Source organism: Macrotis lagotis, chromosome 1 (genome assembly GCF_037893015.1).
Source record: "Macrotis lagotis isolate mMagLag1 chromosome 1, bilby.v1.9.chrom.fasta, whole genome shotgun sequence".
NCBI classification, from domain to species: domain Eukaryota; kingdom Metazoa; phylum Chordata; class Mammalia; order Peramelemorphia; family Peramelidae; genus Macrotis; species Macrotis lagotis.
The window spans coordinates 541990915-542017774 of record NC_133658.1 but is presented as its reverse complement, the minus strand read 5'-3'; the positions used below and the strand labels follow the sequence as shown (position 1 = coordinate 542017774).

The window sequence follows — 26860 nt, the reverse complement described above, 5'->3', positions numbered from 1 at the left end:
ACAAACTACTGTAGCATTTTTGCCAAGAAAACCCCAAATAGGGTCACAAAGAGCTGAACAAGATTGAACAAAAATAACAAGAATATTCAAAGAATATCTGATATCTGGTTTTGTGCATAATGACCACTGATCACAAAGGATATAATAATAATGCATTTCTATAGTGCTTTAAGGTTTGCAGAGCAATCCTTCCTCTTCCCCTTTTCTAACACCCCCCCCAAGTTCCCCTTTCTATCAATGATGATGATGATGATGGGAAAACAAGATGAAAGACTTGAATAAGACATAATCTCCATCTTTCACAAAAAACTCCCTAAAACTGAACCCAGAACTGAGCTTAAGAGGGGAAGAGAATTGGGAGTGGGGGGGGGGGGGGAAGAAGGGAACGTATCAAACTAAAAAGCACTAATTACTAAACTATTAACTACAAAAGTAATCCAACCACTGTCAGGCTGCTTATATGTGACATAATTATGAAGCTAAAGCAAATATTAGTTTGGTTCTCCATTATTTCATTATGTATATCTTCTATTTCTAGCTAGATCATAAGTCCCTCAAAGGCAGGTTCTACAGGGGCCTTTCCCCATTTAATTATCATCTCCAATGGTTGTTATTGTTGCTGAGTCCTGTCTAACTTTCCATGACTCCATGGACTTGTTGGTGAAGTTTTCTTGGCAAAGATATTGGAGTGGTTTGCCATTTGTTTCTCCATTGTATCCCCATTTATAATAATGTTTGTCCTTTATTCTCAAAGAATGACCATGACAAGATAAGCATTTAGATTAGATTTGAGTGAGGGAGGGCTGTGCTAAGTCACCAGCTTCGCTTTCTTCTTCAGAACCATCTTGGTTCAGTGGCCAGTTATGGATCAGTAGACTTGGAGATGGTTCTAGATGCAAGGGGTTAAATGACTTGTCCAAGGTCACACAGCTAGTAAGTGTCAGAGGCTGAATTTGAACTCCTGTCCTCCTGATTCCAAGGCCAGTACTCTATCCACTGTATCACCTAGCTGTCCCCATTTAACATATGAAGAACTGAGGTAAATAGGGGTGTAAGTGACTTGCCAGGGTCACATAGCTAATAAGTATTTAGAGGCCAATTATGAACTCAGATCTTTCTGATGGATTCCAGGTCCACTGTGCTATCCACTGCACCATCTACCTACCTGCATCATCCAAAAGCTCTGCACATTGTAGGCATTCATCATGGGTCCTTATAGGTCAAAGAAAGATAGTGGGACAGAATCTTTAAGCCTTATTTTCAATGCCTAGGAACTTTTTATGACTTTAGTTCTTCAAATATTCAGGTTACTTTTCATCTGAAGGCACACAATCCTTCCCTAATTTTTCATTATAAATTTACTTTTTAGAATCTGGAGTTTATGTGAGGATCCAATAAAAAACCTGGATTTCCGGTGCTAAGGGTATCTTAAAGAGTCACAGAATTTCTCACAAAATATTTCTATTAGAAGTGGCATAACGATGATGACAATAAATATATGTGCTTCAAACATATTATTTCATTTGATCTTCAAAACAACTATTAACAGGTTTTAATATAACCTCCATTTTATAGAAAAATATGACTGAAAAGATGTTAAATGAGTTGTCCAGTGTCACAGACTAAGTCAGAAAGGGACAATGTATCTGAACTCATCAACTTCTAATCCAGCATTCTATAACCACTATACCACCTAATTGGCTCTGAGTTAAATGAAAAAGTAAGGGGTCAACTTGCCCCTTTGTACAGGGGAAATAATGCTATATTTGAAGCCTGGATTATATAGTCTGTTACTAATTCACAACCTCCCTGGGTCTTAGTTTCTCCATCTGTAACATGAAAGGGCTGGACTAGACCCCAAGGGTCAAACTCACAGCCCACATGTTGCCAAAACTTCTCCAGATTAAAATGGAACTGGGAAAGATTTCACAAAATAAGAGAAAAATGCAATACAACATGGATAATGTTAATATGTTTTTTTCCCACCCTAAGTTACTATGTCAAGATGAGATGAGCACTAGATGAACTCTTAGGTCTCTTTCATCTTGAGTAAGCTTTTTTTTTTTGTTTGTTTTAGTTTTTGCAAGGCAATGGGGTTAAGTGGCTTGCCCAGGGCCACACAGCTAGGTAATTATTAAGTGTCTGAGGCCGGATTTGACCCAGGTACTCCTGACTCCAGGGCCGGTGCTCTATCCACTGTGCCACCTAGCCGCCCCTTTAAGTAACTGTGCAATTAAGGTTGTACTTTAATTCTTCAAGATTGACCACCTAGCCTTGGGAAACAGTACAGGAAAAAAAAATTCTGCTCTAGCAGGTGACTATACATTGTTGATTTAATCAGACCCCATCTGAACCATTCTTAGGGGATTCTAAAGTCTCTAAATATCTATAAGACATACCAAAGTCACCCCCTAAGTCACATTCAAACTCAGGTCTATTTGAATCTAAATGTACTAGTGGATATAATGATTCTGTCTGCCTCAGAGAGAAATGGAAGACTACAGAAGTTAACTTATCTCGACTCCAGCTGCTTCAATAGAAAGAATATTCTCCATAGAAGTGATAAACTTAAATCTATTTGGTTATTGTTCAATTACAGTTGATTGGTACAGCTTAGTGGATAGACCACCAACCCTGAAATCAGGAAAACATGAATTTAAATTCACCTTGGGCAAATCACCTAACACCAATTGCTCCTCCAAAAAGCAAAACAAAAAACAAACAATTAATTGATCCAGAACTAAAAACCAAACTCAAAGAGATCTAGTGAGGAATACAGTGCTTGTTCCCCCTAGCATCAGCTTTGAAGAGTTCATCATTTCATGAAACTCTCATTAAAAATACTGTTTAAAATAATATGGATGGAGGGGTGGCTAGGTGGCACAGTGGATAGAGCACCGGCCCTGGAGTCAGGAGTACCTGGGTTCAAATCCGGTCTCAGACACTTAATAATTACCTTAGCTGTGTGGCCCTGGGCAAGCTACTGAACCCCATTTGCCTTGCAAAAGCCTAAAAAAATATGGATGGAGTTTTCTTAAGTCCATTAAGACATTTTAAATTTGTTTACAGTCACACAAATCAAAAACTTTACTGAGAGTGACCAAGGCTTGTTCTAAAACCTACCTCTTCAGACGAAACTGCTCCTTTCGGGGCATCCCCGGCACCACAGGATACCATCTTCCTTCTCTCTGACATACGGGAAGGAGATGCCTTGTAGGGAGACTTGTAAGGACTACCTGGGGCTATACGAGGACAGACAGGGAAGACTGCAGCGTTATAGTGAAATAGCCAAAGCAATAGGAAGAACAGACAGAAGAAGCAGGAGGGAAGGAAAAATTACATAATTCTATTATAACAGGGTACAGGGCAAATCATAGTCTCACAGGTTAGCTAATGGCCTCATACTCCAAGGGACCCTTAAACCTATATTAGCAAGGACTTAGATGGAATCATCATCATTTCACTTTTACTAGCTATGTGGATAAGAAATAAAAGCCTCATTGAATTTCTTGATGAAAAAATTCTAAAATATTTTTGAAGGAAACTGTTTTGAAAGTGAAGAGATATGGAAATAGATTTTACATGATTGTATGTATAGAACCGATATGAAATTGCTTACCCACTTAAGAAGGGAGAAGGGGAGAGAGAGAGAGAGAGAGAGAGAGAGAGAGAGAGAGAGAGAGAGAGAGAGAGAGAGAGAGAGAGAAATTTGGAATTAAAAATTAAAAAAAAAAGAGAAGGATACTTGTTCAAATCTTAGCCTTGCCACTTGCTACTTGGTGGACAAATGACTTAACTCACTGGGCTTTAGTTTCTTCCTTTTTACAAAGAAGGGCTGGATTTGCTGGCCTCTGTAGTTCCTTTCCAGCTTTCATAGTATGATCCTAAAAAAGTGTTAGATTCCTCCACTTTCCATTCTGAAACCTCCCTTAAGGAAATATGGACATAATTCACTAAATAATCAAAAGAATTAGATAAAAAAATTGAAGCAAACTGGTTGTGGGACCCAATAGCTAAGTGTCATATAACCTTTGGAGTGGATGAAATTCTTTTTCTAATGCTGTTGTTTAGTCATTCAGTCATGTCTGACTATGACAAAGAAGTGAAACTAATTTAAGCCATAATTACTAAATTGTTTAAGATAACCTATTTTCATAAATGCATTAACTAATTAACAAGGTTACTTACACAGGGTAACATTAACTTCTCCATTCTACCCAGATAGGAACCTCTGCTATCACAGCATTATCAAACAACCAAAAATGTGTAGCTTCTTTTACAAGTAGAGATAAGAAACCCCCAAATTCATCCTCTTCTATACCAAGCATTCAAAACAGGACACCCTCCTCTAACTTTCCGAAGGTTAACCCAGACATTAATGTAAGCAATTCAAGTTCTACTTCTTGCCTGCTGCTCCTTTTTCTCAATAGATAAAAATTTTATATACTATCTAATAACATTCTCATAATTTTAGCAATTATTTATTTTTCTATGGCCTATAGTATGTTTACCTATAGGATCAACAATTTTGGTAACTTCACTTTCATGTTTTCTTTCATCAAATGATTTTTTAAAATGCATGATCTTAGCAATTTTTTTCATTTAATTGGGAAGTTGAAGAAAGGCTAAATGATACCACAAAAGTGGCAAGGATTGAGCCTGAGGGATGCTAGAATGATTTCTTTGGGACAATTCAGAACTGGGGCTAGGGTTTCCATATCAATTTTTAAATCACTGAATCAATTATGATCATTATGCTGAAGACTGTTCTCAAGAGACAAAATTCTAAATTTAACTATTTGGAAGAAATTGTCCCCAAGTAACTTTGCACACCATTATCTGACTGAATGGAATGTCTACTATGTGTAGACAAACAGAGAGAAAAGAATTCTACTGGAGATCAGATAATTATCTTGATTTGTCCATGGCACTGGTCATCTATGAACAATTAATGAGAACTCCAATTATGGGTCATCTTTAAATTTCATGATTATTCTCTCTGAAACACAGAGACCTTCAGCTTAGATATAACAAGGCTGAGTTGATTCTCTTAAGTAACAATCATCTCACATCTAGGTTTGTGAAATCAATATCATTTGTCTTCAAAGACAGTTTCTACTATCTAGTCTGAAATAGATTTGGTGGTGGTAGTGTTAGTAGGTAGAGGGTACCAATCTACGCAGCAGAATTTCATATACAGGTTAGCTTCCTTTGTATCCCTACCATATTGCCCAGGAGATTCTTGTGGATTAATTAGATGCTTGCAAGATTAAAAGGCATATATTTACTTGGAACACAATACAGAAAAGAATACATTTAAGAGGGAAATACAGATTTATTTTAATTTACCCAAATCCTTCTAAACAAACAAGATTATACCAAAAGTTAATAGGAAAGAAATATTGGAATCTAAGCTTATTGCTCAAGACCAGGAAATGGGGAGAAGAAAAGCAAAAATTCACCATTAAATGAAACACTCCAATCCCTTTTCAGCATTTCTGCAGCTGCTATTTGCAGCTTTCACACCTTAATAGTCAAAACCCTTCAACCTGTTTTACCTGAATCAATGGACTGCTCAGAAAGCATGAGCGTGCTTCGGTTTCGGGCTAGGGAAGACTGTGTGGGGGTCAACAGTCGCATTACAATAAAGTTTTCCACTGGACTAAGGTGCATGCGGTGGGCTGAAGGATGGAAGCAAATGAAATGAAAAAAAAATATATATATATACATAGATATGTGTAAAATTAACTAAAAGAAAACAAAATAATGTTGAAAAAATATGACATGCACCATGTAAAGGGTTGTTTCTGGAAAAACAAAACAATTTGACAAAGCAACTTACAGTTCCTGAGGATCAGGGATGTAGTATATTTACTTACTGATATTTATAAATATACACTGAAGTAAAATATTTCATAACTACAATATAAACAATTAAAGATTACACAAAATAGAACTCCTGAGTGAGAAGACTACCCAATTTGGAAAGGTACATCAACTCTTTTGGGACACTAGAATTTCTGAGTAAATTTTTATTATTGAATAATGTTTGATTCACATCCCAAAATGGAACTCAGAAAATTGACTTTATATTTAACATTAATGAATGTATACACATTTATCAATTTCATTAGAGATTTTCCATAACTCAATTAAGAAATAATTGTTTTATAAGATATTGTTGAGAAACAATTATATAAAAAGACCTTGACTTATTTTTAAGACAATGGTTAATGAAAATTACCATGGTACACTTTTCACATATAAACTGAATTTTAAAAATTAGATGGAAATAGAAAATTGCCATCCTTATAAACTGGATTTTAAAAAATTCTATGGAAATAGAAACTGTCATTCCCTATTATCTGCTTTAATGGAAAGTAGCAATGTCAATTATTTAAAATAGATAATCCAAAAGTCATTTTAATCTGTGGCAAATATATATATAAACACACACACACATATATCATTTTATTAGAGTAAACTGTCTTCTTAAATGATATTACTTTCTTGAGATGAATGTAACAATGGCAATATATCCTCAAATAAATTATCATAGGATTAAAAACTACCCATGGAGCAGCCATGGGAGATAGCTGAGATTGATAATGGATGATAAAGCACTGACACATTCATATATTAATTCATAGTAAGGAAAACATCTTGTATGTTTGCTAAAATATACTTGGTGTTATAAGTTTATCCTTTTAGCAAACATACAGATCAGAATTTCTAACAGAATGGCCATGTGCTTCATCATTTTTTTCACTTCCATTTCCTTGATAATTCCATTTTCAGGTGCCTCCAGTTAACTGCACTACAGATCAGCAGTATTGTGTCATACCTAAAACCTCTAACATAGAAAGCCTGCCAGGTTCTAAAGTGCAAGTTTAATTATAAATTCACTGATAAGAAGCATCAAGGGAAGAACATTCCTGGCAAGATGCTATTTGTCCTTTAAAGGGCACAAGTGTTATACTTATTCCCTTCTAAGGCAACTTGCATGCTAAATATTCCATCAGAAGTGCAATGCACAGCAGTTCACACCCTTTGAGATGACTCTTTTTTTTTTTGTTTTTAAGCATCATCATCACACAGTGTTATAGGGTTTACTTCTCCCCACTCCACTCTTTGACCTTCATGATTTCAGTGAGTGGTTTTTAGGCTATTTTAGTGATTTATCTAAACCCCTGGGAGAGAGCTGTCCAACAACTCAATTGAGATAGAACACCAAAGTCCTTTAAATCTTTGATTCAAAGCATATCTAAAAATGGCACCAAAGATTCTTTCACACACATCCCAGTAACTAAATTTGCCCACTGCCAACAGTTAGAGCACTTGAAAAATGCTGCCTTCCTTTTACATAGTTTTTTCTTTAAATAGTGGTTTCTCTTCCATTTAACAGGGAACCTGGCCTATTTTCATGGGAAACTGCAGTGGCCCATTTTGTCAGAAGATTATGTTATCCCTCTGTTAGACTGCTGTCAGGAGGAGGCAGGGAAGGAGGAAGGGAGGAAGAAAGAAAAATGTGAAATTCAAAACTTTACAAAAATGATTGTTGATCATTATCTTTTCATGGAGTTGGAAAAAAGAAGTAATTTTTAAAAAATAAGACTGCTATTTTAAGTAACATCGACTTCACTGATTCCATCATTTCAGACTCCTAATACATCAGGGAGGAAAATCCTTGTCACTTATTTAAGTTATTCTATCACATTCAACTTGTTTGTAAATTAACTCCTAGGATTCTCCAACTAGGAGAGAAGCCAATTCTCATTCTCTAGCAGTAGGAAGTAGCTGTCTCATTCCCAAATCAACTCCTTTCTTCCCAAGGATTAGAGGGTTTGACTAAATCATAATATGGTAACAGATCATAATATGAGAACATATAGGTTATAAGTTTATAGGTTATAACATACGGATTTTTCTAACAGAACGGCCATGTGCTTCATCACCATCCAAGAGAATATTGAAATGTAGAAAGAGAAAAAGACAGCAGAAAGCCCAAGAGGATGGGATCACTTGCCTTTGTCAGAAGAATATGGAATTGCTGCCGTGGAGGAAGACAGACGCTTATTGATGGGTGATTCCATCTGCTTTGGAAGATTCATTGTAGATACTGAAAGCTTTTCAGATGCTGTAGAGAGATGCATGGGAAAAAAGTTTATATTCATACTATCAATATTTTTTCCTTTCCTACCTCATTTGTGAACCTTTGTTAATAATAGCTCTGGATTATGAACTATATTTATTATACTAAAAATCCAATTGTTTTAATTTCAAATATCTAGCCCCTTCAATAATTAACTATTGCAATGGAAGATTTCCTTTCTTCCATATCATTTCAATTTTATAAAAAGCTAAAGTTATAGTAAATCCTCATGAAAGATCATCTTAAGAAAAGCAGAGTTGACCTAGGAATTAGAGACACATGGTTTCAAAGCTCTACACATGCACACATATTAGCTATGTGACCTTGGGTAAGTAACTTAACCTTTCAGTCTCCTAGGCAGTACTCAGACTATAATGCTGAACAGTTATCAAACTATATTGGTGAGGGAGCTTTCTCACCAGGAGTTTCATATAAACATCAACTCAACTTCCAAAAGGAATCAAAAAGCCTTTTCTATATTATATTTGAAAACAAATAAAAAAACCCAAATGGACCAATTATAGTTCTGTTCTAAACTTAACTGCTACTAGAAAAATTGTAAAATAAAATGAGCTTCATTCAGTCCAGGGACTGAAGACTACCTCATATGACAACTCTCAAGTTTGAGAAATTTAGGCTGTCTTCTACTGAACTAAGGATACTTGTTTAAAAATCAAAGAAATCCTTTGGGAGCAGGCTTCAGAATACTTTTATTACAAGATAAACACCAAACAGATAATCCAGGGTGATTCTTTTAATCTGGATTCTGTATCTTGAGTCTTATCGGTCAAGATTCCCAGCATCTTAATTATGTCTATTAAAAACTAAGTTGAAATAAAAACTTCAGCTTTGGTGGTTTCCCGGGGGGGGGGGGTTCTGCCTCTCTACTTACAATATATATTCCCAAGCCTAAGGGGAAAAAATGCAGGTGCTGTAATTAACCCTGCTCATCTGAGATGGCTCTTCCCAATGCTCCTAAGCAACAAGACTGGTGATGACTCTTTAAAGAGGGGGCAGAGAACTCAAAACTTCTATTTCTGTTCATGTAATATGACCATCTGCATTGCTGGTAAATACTGCACCCATCTCTTTTTTTAAGCCCTTTTTGTCAGAGGCAAGTGTACTTCTATTTTCTAAAGATGCTCTTTAAATGAAAACAAAGGTAGGCTAGCTACCATCCCTGTTCTAAACAATGCAAACTGTCAATCCTTTATTTAAAACAAAATGCTGAAGACAGATGGCTGAAGCCAAGGACAAACCCAGAATATGAATTTGTAGGCTTCTATCTATAAGGCTCCCTTGCCATTTTTTCCCTGCCAAATCTATAGCCAAAATCTATTCCAATGACACAGACAGAGAGCACAGACACCCCCTTTTAAGCATTTTATACAAAATAAATGTTCTCTAAATGGAAATCATGCCATGGAGGGTTAACCTAGGCATTTTATGTAGAGGCTACTCAAAAGATAGCTCAAACAATGTCCACTTGACAAATCAGTGAATTTACTGAGCTTTTTGGGTCTGGAATGCATGGGAGCTAAGTATGAAATGTATTCACTTCACCCAAGAAAAATGAAGACATGCATAGACTTCATTATGATAAAACAATAGGCCAACATACATGTGAGTGATAATTCTATTAAAAAAAGTTACACAAAGATGTACATTTAAAAATGTAAGACAGACAAGGTTGGTGGATGAATTAAAGTGATTGGAAATAGTTATCACAAAACACCATGGTACTGGGATGCTCTGAAATACCATTGGAGTCATCAGTAGCAGCAGCAGAGGTCACAGGGTCTGGAGGAAGGGTGCTGGCCGCTAAACCTAGAAGAGGGGGTGGGGTATTTTCTGAATCACCTATACAGCAAAAAATCAGAGCAAAGAGAGGTGAAAAATAACCTGATGTTTTTATTTCATTGCTGTTGGTTCATTAAAAAAAAGTTCATTAGAAAAAAAATGAAAGATGTTGCTGATTTTTTTTTTAGATTTTTTTTTTCCTACTGGGAAAAAAGGATAGCCTAGATACTACTGTCAACAGTTAAACATGCCCACTCCAGAAGAAGCTATCAATGCATTTATAGTATATTCATAAAAAGAATAGTAACACTATTCAGAGAGTCAAGCAGATAATAAAGTTACCTTTAAAGATGACCAACTTTATAAAAAAAATTATGACTATGTCTCAGACACTTGAAAGCTAATACATACTAAACAACATAAACTCCTTTGTGTTGCAACAAAATTGAAAGAGTAACAAAAATAAAGGATGAGGAAGAAAAAAAACCCTTTATAACGCAAATACGGCTATGCATTTTTAATGTCCTGGGGTCTCTCTTGTTGCCTGATGAACTGCTAGATCTTAATCATTAAAAACATCCATCACCCCAGGTTTACCAGCCCAAACTTATTTCTCTTGTATGTAAAGCCAGTTACAAAAAAAATTCTGTTCTCCCTTTTAACAATTATCTGTGATCTCTGGTCTCTGAGTCATATTAAAAGAAAAAAAAAACCTCTTAAGAATGAGCATCCCATCTTCCTATGAATTAATCTTAATAGCAATTCTGGCCAAGTTTCATAGCTGCAAAGGTCCTCTATTCTAAGTGGGTGCACGAGTGGAAAATACCCCGGCAACCTCGGCTGTTACCATCGGGGTGGTTCCATTCTGCGGGATCTGCAATGCAGAGAAGAGCCGGCTTCACTCACCATCCCTTTCCGAAGAAGCGGAGCTGGAAGCCAGTGCTCCTCCCCAGGACCACCGCTTCTGCTTCTGCTCCAGCTGCTGGGCCCGCTCCAGGGACCGGCGCATCATGGCTTCTAGGCGTTGCTGAGAAGTTGATGTAATGAGATATTAGTTAAGGTGTGTGTGCCTGTGTGTGCGTGTGCGTGTGCGTGTGTGTGTGTGTGTGAGAGAGAGAGAGAGAGAGAGAGAGAGAGAGAGAGACAGACAGAGATAGAGAGAGACAGAGAGAGAGATAGAGAGACACAGAGAGAGTGAGTGAGTTGTTGCTGAGGCAAGGGAGAGAAGATGAAAAACAAAAACACCTCTTCCTTTGGCTAGTTTAAGGAGGGAAAAGAAGGTCTTTCCTTGGCTTCTTGCAGATGGATACTCCAGACAGCTGAATCAAAAAGGAATCTGGCAGAGGCTACTCTCAGAGATGCTGCTGTCAATATTAAAACTACCTACCTCCAAAGAGAACCCTTTTGTCTGCAGAACCCTGGGGTCAAGAGAAAGGCCTAAGTAAATAAGCCTGAGCTTGTATCCTTACTGAACATCTAGTCCCTCTGGGGGAACTGCCACTGAGTAGCTCTGGCCTTAATTTGTTTAAGAATAATGCTAGACAAGCATTAACTCCTTCTTGCCTATGAGAAACCATCCCCAAGTACTGGAGCAACCCTCAGCTGGGAGGTGTTGGGGGATGTTTGGTGATGTACTCTGATGGAAGAGAGTTGGAGTGCTGGAATACCAATCAAGGGGCTGGTTCCAGAAAGAAGAAAAAAAAATCAACATTCTATTTTTAGACTGGTTACGGATGAAAACATTGCTCCCCCAGATTCCTACCACCATAGGGAGTTTTTATGACCTTGCTAAGAACTTTTATGAGATGAAGAGAGTGCAACGTTCCATAAAGGAGAAATGTCTTCTATAAAAGAACAAAGTGGAAAATGACTACTTTCTATTACATTCTGCACTCTGATTCTAGTTTTCCTGTCAGGGGTTAATGATTTATGCTTTAAAACCGAGCAGATACATCATCTCTAACCCCCTACCCCCACCACCTAGAACAAAGCACTCAAGCATAACCATTCCTATTTTTACATATGACAGTTGACAAATTCCACACAAACCCAAACTACCCACCTATGCAAAGAGAAGAAATGAAGAAGAATCAATAGACACTTAAGAAATGAAAATAAGCCAGAGAATAAACTTTTTTTAAGTAGCAAGTCAAAAATATAGCCAACATGCACAAAAAAAAAAAAAAAAAAAAAAGGATTCAATCCCACTGTTACCTTGGGAAAGCCAAGGAGGAGAGCTCAGTAGCTAGAAGCATTTTTCTGCGTGGCTCACAAAAGCTACTGCCCTAATTCTACAAGTCAGCCCTGCCTCCTTCCACAAATGACACTGCAAATACTCAATTCTCTTCCGGTGCCAGATTTGGGGCTGGGGCAAGAGAAAAGGTAATTTTGGCTGCTTCATCATTAGATCATAAACCATAGCCTGGGCCTTTCCAAGAACCGAGTACAATGGGTAAATCAAGCCTGACTTCAAAAGGCAGACTAGAAAAGTGATATTTCTATTTTTCATAACTGGAGAGGAGAAAAATGCTATCAAAATCTTCAAATCTTCAAATTATTCTTCCTTTTTAGCTAGGTGGTTCAGTGGATAGGATGACTAGGTGGCACAGTATCCAGACTAGAGTCAGGAAGATATCTTCCTGAGTTCAAATCTAGTAACAGACCCTTACTAGCTGTGTGACCCTGGGCAAGTTACTTACACTTTGTCTTAGTTTCCTCATCTGTAAAATAAGTTGGAGAAGGAAATGGAAAATCACTCTAGTATCTTTGCCAAGAAAATTCCAAATGGAATCACAAAGAGTCAATATGACTGAAGCAACGACTCAACAATAACCAGTGGTTACAGTGTTGAGTTTGGAGTCAGGAAAACCCAAGTTCAAATCCTGCCTCATACACTTAACTAGCTAAGTCACTATGGGTCAGTCACTTAACCTCTCTCTCTAGTTTAGTTTCCTCAACTATAAAATGAAGATTAATAATAGCTCTTATCTCCCAGGGTTGTTGTATCAAATGAGGTAGCCCTATGGAAAGACTTAAAAGACTATATAAACATTTTTGTTGTTGCTAATTTATGTCCAACTCTTTCGTACCTCTTTTGGGGTTTTCTTGGCAAACTAGAGGGATTTTTCTATTTACTTTTTCCAAATAATTTGTCAGAAGAAAAAAACTGAGGCAAACAGGGTTAGGTGACTTGCCCAGGGTCACACAGTTCATAATTGTCTGTGATCAAATTTGAACTCAGGCCTTCTAGACTCCAGCTCTAAAACTCTATTCACTGCCTCACCTAGCTAACTGCACACAAGTTCTAGCTATTGTGATTATTCCATTTAGTCAAAGGAATAGAATTATAGACCAAAAGGGCTGAAAGGGATAACGTCTATTCCTTTTATCTTTAATTAGCTTTCAAGATACTTTTTAATGTGAAGATGATAGAGTCAGATTATCAAAGCTGAAAGGTATACTAGAGATCATTTAGTCTAGGGGGTTCTTAATCTTTTCTGTGTTATGGATTCCTTGAGCAGTTTGATAAAGGCTAGGGACCCTTCCTTAGAATAATATTTTTAAATAATTGAAGAAACTGCTCAACTTGTAAAATGCTAGTGGTAATAAAAATTTATTTTCCCCCTAAAGATATATTTTCCATCTAAGTTCACATACCCCTGCAATTGCTTTGTGGACTCTCAAGGTCTGTAACTCCAGGTTAAGAACTCCTGAGGTAGTCCAACCACTCATTTATTTTTATTTATTTTTTATGTTATGTTACTTTGTTTTTTCCAATTACATGCAATGACAGTTTTCAACATTCATCTTTTTTGTAAGCTTTCGAGTTCCACATTTTCCTACCACCTACTCCTTTCCTCTCCCCTCCCCATGGCAGAATTAATCTAATATATAGCACATGTAATATTAGTCATGTTGTGAAAGAAGAACCAGAAATAGAAGGGGAAAATACCATAAGAAAGAAAGAATATAAAGCAAGTTTCAAAATGTAAACATATGCTTTGGACTGCATTCGGACTCCATAGTTTTGTTTTGTTTTTTTCTGGACATGGATGGTATTTTATATTACAAGTCTTTTAAGATTATCCTTCATCACTTAATTGCTGAGAGAAGTCCATCATAATTAATCAGTGTTGCTGTTGGTATGTATAATATTCTCCTGGTTCTGCTCACTTCATTCAGCATCAGTCCATGCAAAGCTTCCCAGGTTTTTCTGACGTACCATCCCTTAGGAGTTCTTACAGAACAAAAGTACTCCATCACATTCATATACCACAATCTGTTCAGTCATTCTCCAATGGATAGGCATCCCCTCAATTTCTAATTCTTTGCCCCTATTAAAAAAGCTGCTGTAAATGTCTTTGTACATGTGAATTTTTCCCCCTTTTTAAAAATTTCTTTGGGATACGGACACACTAAGTTGCATTGCTAGATCAAAGAGTACATACAGTTTTATTATCCTTTGGGCTTCTACTCTCCTTTACACAGAGGAAGCAACTGAAGCCTATTCATGGATGTTTAGATTTTGTCTTTTTAAGTTGATAGCTAAAGAAAGGGCAGCTAGGTGGCACAGTAGATAGAATGCCTAGCCTGGAGATAGGAAGAAGAATTCAAATGTGGCCTCAGGAACTTACTAGTTGTGTGTCCCTAAGTCACTTAACCCTGTTTGCCTCAGTTTCCTCTTTTGTCAAATGAGCTGGAGAAGGAAATGGCAAACCATTCTAGTATTTTTTGCCAAGAAAACTCAAATGGGGTCACCAAGAATTGGATATAACTGACATGATTAAATAACAATAGAAAGAAGCAAGCATTCTGCACATTTCCAGCTCTTTCAAGGCTGCTTCTTCCTAAAAGACTGAATATCTCATGGGACAGGTAATTTTTTTTTTAGGGTTTTGCAAGGCAAACGGGGTTAAGTGGCTTGCCCAAGGACACACAGCTAGGTAATTATTAAGTGTCTGAGACCGGATTTGAATGCAGGTACTCCTGACTCCAGGGCCAGTGCTCTATCCACTGTGCCACCTAGCTGCCCCTGTATGTGGAGATTTCATGAGAAAGAAATGACAGCCAGAGATTCATTTTCCTTGGAAAGATTACAATAAAACATGGACTGGAAACTATCTGGCTGAGAAAGTCTCAGTAAAAATTGTGGGCCTTTAAGTTGAATTAAGAAACTTCTTTTTCTTTACCATTTTATCCCTGGGACATCATCATCCCTGTAGAACAGAGTTGAAAGATGCAGGAAAAGGATGCAGACTTTGTGGAAAGTCTACTCTTCTACAGGGTGACTGAAACACCTGCTTTCAGGAACAGAAGAAGAAAGAGTAGAATGCCCTTCCAGGAATTCAATCATAATACTTAAGATAATCACTATCAATAAATCTGGGAGCAAATAATTCTTGGGATCCCAGACAGTTGGCTGGCTGCTAGGATATGGTTAGATTCTTTTTACTCTAAAGCAGAGATTGGCAACCTATGGCATTATCATCAGCACAAGGGATGGTTTTGTATGAAGTGAACAGGACCAGCACTAGCAGCTAATTGGGGAAGGGAAGGAGAAGCAAGGAAAAAACCTAAGCCAGGAAATACTTTATGTGAGGGAAGGGGCATTTGAGCTTGAAGGAAACTAGGAATCCTAAGAGAAGAAGCTAGGAATGAATGAATCAAGAATGAGGGACAGGGGCAGCTAGGTGGCACAGTGGATAGAGCACTGACCCTGGAGTCAGGAGTACCTGAGTTCAAATCAGCCTCAGACACTTTATAATTACCTAGCTGTGTGGCCTTGTGCAAGCCACTTAACCCCATTGCCTCAAAAAAACCCTAAAAAAATGAGGGACAGATTGTACAAAAAGAAATGGTGATGGAAGATGGAATATTTTCTATGTGTTGGGAGATACTGAGAAGACCAGTCTGATTGGATCAATCAACATTTATTAAGCACCTATTTTATAAAATACACTGTGCTAAGCTCTGGGTTAAAAATTCATGAAGAAGAATAATAGTTAATAAGGTTAGAATCAGGTTGTGAAAGACTTAAATACTAGGAGGTTATAGTTGATCTAGAGGTGATAGAAAGCTGCTAGAACTTCATGAACATGGTGGAACACTATTGTTCTATTAGAAATCAGGAGGGATGGGAATTCAGGGAAGCCTAGAAGGACTTGCATAAACTGATGCTGAGTGAGATGAGCAGAACCAGAAAAACACTGTACACCCTAACAGCAACAATGGGGTGATGATCAATCTTGATGGACTCACTCATTCCATCAGTGCAACAATCAGGGACAATTTGGGGCTGTCTGCAATGGAAAATACCATCTGTATCCAGAGAAAGAACTGTGGAGTTTGAACAAAGACCAAGGACTATTACCTTTAATTTTTAAAAAGCAAAACAAAACAAAACCTGATATCTTATTGTCTGATCTTGCTATCTCTTATACTTTATGTTTCTTCCTTAAGGATATAATCTCTTTCTCATCATATTCAATTTGGATCAATGTATACCATGGAAACAATGTAAAAACTGGCAAATTGCCTTCTGTGGGGTGTGGGGGGAAGGATGTAAGATTAGGGGAAAAATTATAAAACTCAAAATAAATAAAATCTTTAAAAATAAAAAGAACTTCATGAACATGGGAGTGACACATTCAAACCTGTATTTTAGAAACATCACTTTGATATTTCTTAGGAAGAGCAACTGGAAGGGGAAGAACTTGTCACAGGGACATTCAGTTACTAGGCTATAATGCAGGCAAGAGTAAGTGAGGGCCCTAAAGTAGGGTGATGGTCTCCATGAGGGGGAAGATTCCAGAGATATATGAAGGTAGTCATCAACAAGACTTGGTAAATGATTGAATCTGGGGAATGAGGTATAATGAAGAGGCAGGGAAGGCTCAAATGTTGTGTCTGGGGTATCTAAAAATATGGTGATGCTCAGAAATATGGAAAAGGGATGGAGTTTAGGAAAAAGATAATCAGTTGTGTTTGGAACATTTTGAGTTTGAGAGTCCTAAAGCTGAAGAATCAGAAGAATTTTATTAGCTGCTGAAAGATCCTTAGAGTTCATCTGGTCTAAGCCCCTGATTTTACAGTTAAGAAAACTGAGGTGGAGCTGAAATGATCTGAAAAAGTTAACAGTTGTAGTAGATGGGAAAGCTGGGATTCAAAACATTCTCCAATTCTAGGGTGAGTCCAAGTAATTAGGTAGAGCAGTGATTGAGAGCTAGGTCTAGAGTCAGAAAAACCTGAGTTTAAATCTGACTTTACTAGCTGGGCAAGTCATTTTAATGTCTGCTTGCTCACCTGTAAAATGGAATAATTTTTTTGGATAGTTGAATGTTATTTTTTTTCCAATTACATGCAAAGATAGTTTTCAACATTCATTTTTTTGTAAGCTTTGAGTTTCATACTTTTCTTATTCTCTCCTTTCTCCCCTCATGACAGTGAGTAATTTGATATAAATTATACATGAATAATTATGTTTAATATATAAAAGGAGAATAATTTACAGCACCCACCTCCCAGGTGAGGATCAGATGAGATATTATTTGTAAAGTTTTTGGTACACTGTAGAAGCTACATAAATGTTAGCTATAATTAGTATATTATTACCATTACTTTGCTTCAATCTCAGCACCCTCCCTTCTTCAGTAAAAGCACCCAAGTAGCTATCCTCTGTCCTATTTTTGTGCTCAACATAAAAAGGTAGAAAGAGGGAATAGGAAAAGAAATAATCTAGAAGAACTGAGTTCAAGTTCTTGGCTCTGACACATCATTTGTATCATAATGGAAAGGTCATTTCACCTTTCTTAAGTTTCAGTTTACCCATCTGTCAACTTAAAGCCTGCACAGATGCCTAGAAAAATGACTTCAAGTTCAAGATGTTCTGTCAGTCTGTAACAATTAAAAAACATGGTTTATGACTCATAGATGGTTTTCATTTTTACCAGGTGGTATAACTACTCCAAAACAAAGGTCATCAATTTTCTTGACTTTTAACTAACAGTTGCATGTTCCTTCAGTTGTTATTCTTGATTGTTATTTTGCTTAATTGTTTTCAGAAAGCATTTGTGTTTACTGTGTTAAATCAAAATATGTCAGTAAAAACAAGGTAATTTATCAAAAAAGGAAAAAAAGAAAATGCCTAAGTAAAGTAGCAAGAGACCATTTATCACCATAAATATAGACTTAGCTTGTCATCCCTGGCGCAAATGGTCAAAAGAATCTTCTTGTCAGTATATGGGAGTTCCTGGGGTAAGGAGTAAGGACTACTCATTCCTTTAACAAGACTTTGTTTGCTTCTGCTATTTATTTTTGCATCAACAAAGGCAAATAATATGTATTAATCATATAATCTGAATTTTAGTCATTTTTGTCTGTCATTTGGTTGCTGGGACTTAGAAACAGTGGAAATCACAAGTTTTCACTTTTGAAGAAGACTTAAAGGTCATCTAACACAACTTTCTATTCAATCCAGAAAACCATTCTATAATAACCATGAAAGCAGTTCTGTTTACACTTCTTCTGTCCTGCCTTCTGTTTTTTTCATATTTAAGAGAGATACCTCAATGATCAAACTCTTTTCTCTTTTCTAGCTTTCTTTTCTGTTTTTTTGGCTACTGGTCCACTCCCCTTCCATTAGAAAAAAAAACCAAACCAAATTCTTTCAACAGACAAACAAATGTTTGTCATGACTAAAATTTTCAGAAATTTCTTCACTGTATGAAGCTAAAAATCTACTTTCTATTTTAACCTTTCTATAATTTTACCAAATGATCTGTGTTTTCCCCTCTAGAGTTAAATTGATTAAGTCTACTCCTTCTTCCATATAACGGTCCTTTAAACATTTGAAGACCTACAGATCACTAATACCCCAACATCTTTTTTTTTTCACATTAACTATCCTTTGATCTTTTAGCAAAATTAACATTTTATTGATTTTTTCTTTTGTAAGATGCAGCCATTTCTGGATACAGCCTGCCCTTCAAATGAGCCTTCCGTTGTTAACACAGGAACACAGCCAAGTAAAATGAACCAAAACAGAGACCACATCAGACAGTTGCAAGTAGCTCACTGCACCCACAATCTTCCACCTCTCCAAGGAAGGGAGAGGGAGATACTGCTTCATCAGTGGCCAAGAATGGTCATATAGGGTATATCAAAGGGTCATAGATTTAGAGCAAACATCATCTATCTCAGAAAAATGAGGCCTAGAAAGGTCACAGAAACTCCCCCAAGGTCATACAGTAAACAAATGGTTGAACTCACATTTGAACTCAGGACCTTGGACATCAAATCAATACTATTTCCATTATTTTCATGCTTCTGTGTACTTCAATTCTTCATTTTTTTCTGAGTTCCTAATGTTCATCATTTCTTACTACACAATAATAATTATAGTTACGTACTAAAACTTGGTCAATTATTCTCAACAAATGTTACTCCAATTTATTTCTGAGTTTTTTGTTTGTCTGTTTTGCTATCATAGTGAAGTACTGCTATGAATTCTCTGGTAAACAAATATGAGACCCTTTCCTGTTGTCTTTAACTTTTTATTTCTGTTGTTTGTTACCTTTGCCATTTACAGGATGTGAGGTAAAACTCCAGGGTTGTTTTAATTTTATTTCTTTTATCATAAGTGATTTTTGAGTGACCTTTCAAATAATCATTAAGCATTCAAAACTGTTATTTTGAAAACTGTACTTAACTAGTATTAGGGCACACCAAGCCCTTGATCTTATAAAGTTGTATTAGTTCCCTATATTTCTTAGGTCTCAGATTTTTTACTAGAGATATATGAAGCAGAATTTCAAAACATAAATTATTCATTTTCTTATCCTAGCTGTAATGATTTTTGTTTATGCAAAAGCTTTTTAAATTTTGCATAGTCAAAGTTATCTGATTTCGCTTTTATAATGACACCAAGATCTTTTTGGATATCAATTTCTGCCACTTATTGTATTTGTCTTCAGGCAAATCATTGATAAAAATTCTCAAGAGAAAAGGGTAGAATTTTATGTTCCAAATCTATGTTTCAAAGAAATCCACAAAAAGGGAAAAGGACCTACTTGTAAAAAATATTTGTAGCTGCTCTTTTTGTGGTGGCAAAGAATTGGAAATTGAGGGGATGTTCATCAATTGGGGAATGGCTAAATAAACTGTGGTATATTATTGTAATAGAACATTATTGTGATATAAGAAAAGACAAGTAGGATGATTTCAGAAAAATCTGTAAAAACATACATAAACTGATGCAAAGTGAACAGAATTAGAAGAATGTTGTACATAGTAATAGCAATATTGTTTGATGAAGAACTGCAAGTGACTTAGCTATACAATTTTCAGCAATACAATGATCCAAGACAATTCTAAAGGACTAAGAAAGCAAATTACCCACCTCCAGAGAAAGAATGGCTATTGTTTGGATATAATCTGAAGCTTGCAATTTTTTTACTATATTTCATTATTTTTATTTTATTTGAGTCTTATACAAAATGTCTAATATGGAAATATTTTACGATTGTACCTATAAACTTATATATGATTGCTTACCATCTCAGGGAAGAGAAAGGGAAAAGAGAGAAGGAAGTATAAAAATTGGAACTCAAAATGTTAAAAAAAAGTTTTATAAAATAAAATAAATAATTCACATAATATAATATATAATTGTAATTTAGTCATATGCATGTTTATGTTGATATAAAATAATTATAAAAATTAATAAAAACAATAAAAATAAAATTTATTAAAAAAAAAAGAAAATCACATTAACATTAAAAAAGAGTGAGTGAACAAATGTTTAACACCTGGCTCTCCAAAAGGGAAATAATCATTTCAAAGCTTAATTTGCATTATCAACATTTTCTCCGCCACTTTTAAAATTCTAGACAATCAATAGAACAATAAATTAAACACTGATTTGTAGCTTTTGCCAATTTCCAAGTTGTAAATGGCCACACTGAACACTGAACAACCTGGTTTTCTTAAATAAGTAGCAGCTGACTCCCAGTACACCTCTGGAACTAGCACTTTTGCATGTTAGAGAATCTCCTCTGAAGACTGATGTCTACCTGGTGAACACCATTTTTGGGGATAATCCCATTCACATAGTTATTATATAGCAATAATACTACCTCACACCTGTATCTATGAGAAATTTTGTGAAATCTTGATTGAACTTTGTGGTATTTTTAAAAATAATTTACTAGTGATGGTTCCTAGTGATCACTGCTTTCCTTTCTAAGTGCTTCTAAATCATCCATTTGATAATCTGTCAAGGCATTTTTTTCCTCTTTCTTTTTAAAATTCTTTGAAACAATGGATAGCTTGCTGAGGAGACTGAAAGGGAGTTATATTTGGAAATGAGGGTGTAAAAATAAAATGTATTGTTTCATTTTTAAAAGATATTGAACACATGAGCTAATTTTAATTTGTAAATTCCACTTTAGACACTGAGCTCCTTGAGACTGTCTTTTGCCTTTCTGCTTGGAGTAGGTGCTTTGTAGATTGGCTTTAAAGAACTGGGTCATTATATTATATTTGGTCTTCTATCACCATGTACCCTCAGAGAACACTTTTTGTTTTTTAGGTTTTTGCAAGGCAAATGGAGTTAAGTGGCTTGCCCAAGGCCACACGGCTAGGTAATTATTAAGTGTCTGAGACTGGATTTGAACCCAGGTACTCCTGACTCCAGGGCCCGTGCTTTATCCACTACGCCACCTAGCCGCCCCCTTAGAGAACACTCTTGATGGTTTTGAAATCACAGTTGCAGATCACACCCACATACCCACCACATAGTAAGTAACCATTCTTTAAATGTGCTTGCTAATTGTTTTACAATTATTATCTCATTCAATCCTCACAACAATCCCAGGAGATAGGTACTTAAAATTATTCCCATTTTTCAGATGAGGAAACTGAAGCACACAGAAGTTAAATGACTTGCTTAGGGTCACTCAGCTAGTAAATAGTTGAGGCTGAATTTGAACTCAGGTCATTTTTTTAAAAAGTTTTTACAAGGCAGTGGAGTTAAGTGACTTGCCCACGGTCACACAGCTAGGTAATTATTAAATGTCTGAGGTAGCATTTGAACTCAGGTCCTCCTGACTCTAGGGCCAGTGCTCTATCCACTATACCACCTAGCTGCCCCTGAACTCAGGTCTTCTTGACTCCAGATCAGGAGTTCTAGCTACTGTATCATTCAATATTCTGAGATATAATTATTCTGGTCATGCTTTCTTTCCTTTACAATCTTAACCCTATATAGAACCATTGAACAAATCACTGGGCACTCTCAAGATTTCTTGCTTCCCTTAGCCTCCCAATATATATTCACATTCTGCTAATCCTCAAACCCCTTGGGTCACTCTCTTGTCTGATTTCTCTGCTCCTGCTCCTGAACTACTGAACGCTATTAACATAAGTAAAACAATTAATGCAGAGCTGGTCCCAGCACAAATCCACTTATCTAACCTCAACTGAGCCCTGACTGCTAATGAAGCAATCCTTTCATCCATCAGATGGTCTCATCCTGCTTCTGGTCTCCTCATCAATTGTTCCTTCACATAGCTACCAAAATAATTTTCTAAATTGGCTGACCACATCACTCCCTTGAACAAAGAAAACCTTAAGTGTTTTCCCATTGCCTGAAAGATGAGATACAAGTTCCTTAGTATGGCATTTAAAATCCTCCCTATTTCATCTTCATCTGGTTTTTGGTGGTTCTCATTCCTAAATTAAAGAGGACCACTGGTTGTTTCAGAAACCTGACATGCAATGTCCCTTTGCCATTCATGTCTGAAATGTATGTCTTAGTCCTCAGATCTGTCCCTGAGGGGCCTCATCTTCTTTCTAGTCTCAAGACAGCAGAGATTCCTATGGATCCTTGCCTGCTCCCCTAAGTAGGAGGTTCTTAATCTTTTTTATGTCATGGACCTTCCCCTCAACTACCTTTGGATATCTAGTGAAATATAGATATCTGGGTCCAGATATTATATTTTAAATGAATAAATATGCACAGAATTGTAAAGGAAACTAATTATATTGTAGTCCAATTATCAAAATATTAAGGAAAAAAGTTCATCTGAAGAATTTGTTTTACTATGCCCAAAGGCTATAAAAACTGAACTTAACTTCTGCCCCAGACAAAACCACTATTAGGCCTGTACCCCAAAGAGATTAAAGAAAAAAAGAAAAGGATTTATATATACAAAAATATTTAGAGTAGCACTTTTTGTGATAGCAAAGAATTGGAAATCGAGGAGATGTCCATCAAATTGCTAGGGGCGCCTAGGTGGCATAGTGGATAAAGCACCGGCCTTGGAGTCAGGAGTACCTGGGTTCAAATCCGGTCTCAGACACTTAATAATTACCTAGCTGTGTGGCCTTGGGCAAGCCACTTAACCCCATCTGCCTTGCAAAAAAAAAAAGAAATACTATTGTTCTATATGAATTAATGAGGGGGTTGGTTTAAAAAAACCTGGGAAGAATTTTATGATTTGATATTAGGTGAAGTTAGCAGAAACAAGTTACAGAACATTGTACACAGTAACACAAGTAATATAACAGTGATCAATTGGATCACTATTCTGATCAATATAATGATTCAAGACAATTCTGAAGACCTTATGATGAAAAATGATCTCTGCCTCTAGAGAAAGAAGTAATTAAGTGAATGCAGATTGAAGTATAATTTTTTCACTTTCTTTTCTTCCTTTTCTTTTAGCAACACAGCAAATATGAACATATGTGTTGCATGATTTCATATGTATAGTTGATAACACATTGCTTGCCTTTTCAATGGGTGGGGGAGGCAGGCAGGAGGGAGAGAATTTGGAACTCAAAAAAAGTTTTTAAATGAATTTTAAAAATAAAAATTTTTGTTTGAAAAAAGAACTGATTCAGTGCTTTCATTCCTAATTCCAATCTTCTGTTTATATCTTTCCTTGCCATATTCCCCCATAGTTCCTTATTCAATATTATGTTTAAGTTTTCTCCCACTAGCAAGATATAAATTCAATGAAGGCAAGCCCTAGGTCTCTTTCCAGTGTCTTTAGTTCAGTGATGGCTGTTGAATTAAGTAGAAGTGAACTGACTTGTGGTGGTTTCTCTCTCTATATTTCTTGTATGTCAATTCTCTCTCAACTCTTTTTGTCCTAAAGGGCAGATAGATTGTGAAGTGGATAGAAGGAGGACAGGAGTTTGAATTCAGTCTTAGACACTTACTAGCTGTGTGACCTTGGGCAAGTCACTTAACCCTGATTGCTTCTCATCCAGGGCCATCTCCAGTCATTCTGATTCCTCTCTGGTCATTGGACCCAGATGACTCTGGAGAGAAAAGTGAGGTTGGTGACTCCAAGGCCAGGGTTCTATCCACTGCACCACCTAGCTGCTCTTTAGGACAAAAAGAGTTGAGAGAGAATTGATACACAAGAGATATAGAGAGATTGTGAGAAAGCACCAGACTGCCTCACAAGTCAGTTCACATCTACTCAATTCAACAGCCATCACTATATAGCACCCTCTTACTCAAATCCAATTCACATGCTTGTCATGGCATCATCTCTCTGATGTCATGGTCTTCTTTGAGAATGAAGGACAAATATTACTATTTTTGTACTATTCTTTTCAGCTTGAAAATCATTTTCCTCAGGATTAAAGAAGCAACATAGGAGGGTTCAAGGTATTGTGCTTCTTCATGTGCCTGTTCTTGCTGCCTCATCAGCCCCTACTGCATCCCTATCCAATCTCCTCCTCTGTTTTTGTCCCAATTGGTCAGCTAGAAAGTAAAAGTGGATAGAAAATAGGAAGACCTGACTCTCACCTTACAGACTTACTTACAGACTGTGTGACCTTGATTAAGAATGAGTATTCTTGTTCTTAAAGAAAGATACCATCAACTGTAGTCTGAACATGGACCTCCTACATCTCTCTAATCCAGTCGAGATGGGCCCTTGTGTCCCAACTGCTTAGGACTTTGACTTATAGTAGGTGGCTTGTCACTTATCCATTTGTATGGGGATTTGTACCTTTATAGTCTACATCTATATTTACATAATTTTTGTGATTTTTCAAGGTTAATAAGCAGGCAAAAATGCCTGTTCCCTCAGAAGCATATGGTCTCATTTTTGAATACCTGCACACCAACACATTCTAGGGATATAGGGTGAAAAATTTTGGGGGCAGAAGATTTAAATAATAAAGTGGTGAATTTGGATCTAATGAGGATTATTTCCCATTTCTGCTCTTTGATTATTACTGATGTCGTCCCACCCCATCTGTTCTTACACCACTGTCTTGCAGTCATGAGTTCCTAGTGGGCAAGGGACCATATCCAGGTAACCCTTTGTTCAACCAACCAACCAATGACTCACTCACTCAACAGGTATTTATTAAGCCCCATACATAGCCAGAGCTATGATAATTGTGTGTCAAAATGATTCTAAATGCTTTTCCAAGCAGGTAACATTTTATTAACTTAACCCACTATGCTAGGCTCTGGAGACACTAAGATGGAAATTAAACAGTCCTTGCCCAAAGGGAATTTATATTCTTTAAAACAGAGAGAACTTATACATATATGTGTTAAAATTATTGAATTCAGTACACTTCTAACTAAGGTTTACTGTCTTCAGAGCACTGTGCTAGACTCCCCCGCCCAGAGAGATTGTTTAGATATGACTCAATTTGTCTCCATATGGAATTGATAGTTTAGTAAGAGAATAATAGATGGTGTTGTTGATAGACTGGGAGTCGGGAAAACAAAACTTTCTAAATTCAAATCTGGCCTCATACACACTATATTTGCTCTAAGACCCTGGGCAAGTCACTTAGCCCTTTTTTCCTCGATTTCCTCATTTGTCAAATAAGCTAGAAAAGGAAATAGCAAACCTCTCCAATACCTATGTGAAGAAAATCCCAAACGGAATCCTGAAGAATCAGACACAACTGAACAAGGGGAATTAAGATACTAATAGAGATTGTTTTACACATATATACGTAATATAATTATGTATTATGCATTTTGTACATAAAATATTGTATATAATAATATTACACAGAAAGTGAAATAAAGTAATAAAAAACAGTGTCATGTGAAGTCTAAGAGGCAAGAGTGTTATTGATTGATGCTAATGAGGAAAGAATTAGGGAAGCCTTAACAGAGAAGGAAACTTTTTTTTAAGGTTTTTGCAAGGCAAATGGCGCTAAGTGGCTTGCCCTAGGCCACACAGCTAGGTAATTATTAAGTGTCTGAGGCCTGATTGGAACTCAGGTACTCCTGACTCCGGACCGGTGCTCTCTCCAATGCCCCAAGAGGAAATTTTTGAATAGAATGAAAGGGGCAGGCAAGACATTCTAGTCAGAGAAAACAATGTCAGCAAACAGAATACTTGGGAGATGGGTAATTCAGTTTGGCTAGAATATAGAATGCAAGAAAGGGAGCAATAGGAGATAAAAGTTGATGCACACATAATTATGCCCTTAAAATAAATGCTTTTTGATAATGATGAGGTGATAAACTACTGCTTGTTAGCATAATGATAGAATCATGTTCTTCCTCAACATACAGATGGATGAATAAAATTAAGAGACCCAGACTGTGTAGAGAGTCAGCATGGGGTCTTGTGTGTCCATGACCCACTAACAAGAGCCTGCTTGCAGTTTGTTTTTTTTAAATATAGGTAGTTCCTTTCAGAGAAGTGGTGTACTATGTCCCTGGAGGAATTCCAAGTTAGGCTTTTTCTTTTCTTTGGGGGGGAAGGAGGGGATTGGGGGTATAGGAGAGTTTTGTAATTTTAATGATATAAGGGGACATCCAGTGAACCCTCTATGTAGCCTGGCAACTCTTCTGTAACTTATAGTTGTTTAGGAGAACTGCGAATTACAATGACTTACCTAGGGTCATTCAAT

General features: G+C 36.6%; 1 protein-coding gene across 10 annotated transcripts in view; it reads right to left on the bottom strand.

Annotated features, from left to right (window-relative positions):
* MAP7D2 (MAP7 domain containing 2) overlaps positions 1-26860 on the bottom strand; it is a 194297-nt gene that overhangs the window by 28716 nt on the left and 138721 nt on the right. For 3 of the 10 annotated variants that reach the window (XM_074214270.1, XM_074214272.1, XM_074214273.1), the window contains exons 4-8: positions 10859-10979; positions 9914-10012; positions 8027-8137; positions 5559-5681; positions 3124-3266 (exon numbers count right to left, since the gene is read on the bottom strand). In XM_074214270.1, coding sequence (XP_074070371.1) covers positions 3124-3266; positions 5559-5681; positions 8027-8137; positions 9914-10012; positions 10859-10979 — 597 coding nt within the window. Of the gene's footprint in view, positions 1-3123; positions 3267-5558; positions 5682-8026; positions 8138-9913; positions 10013-10858; positions 10980-11339; positions 11627-26860 lie in introns of those variants that run through there. The other 7 variants (XM_074214279.1, XM_074214271.1, XM_074214275.1 and 4 more) reach the window with 7 other exon arrangements.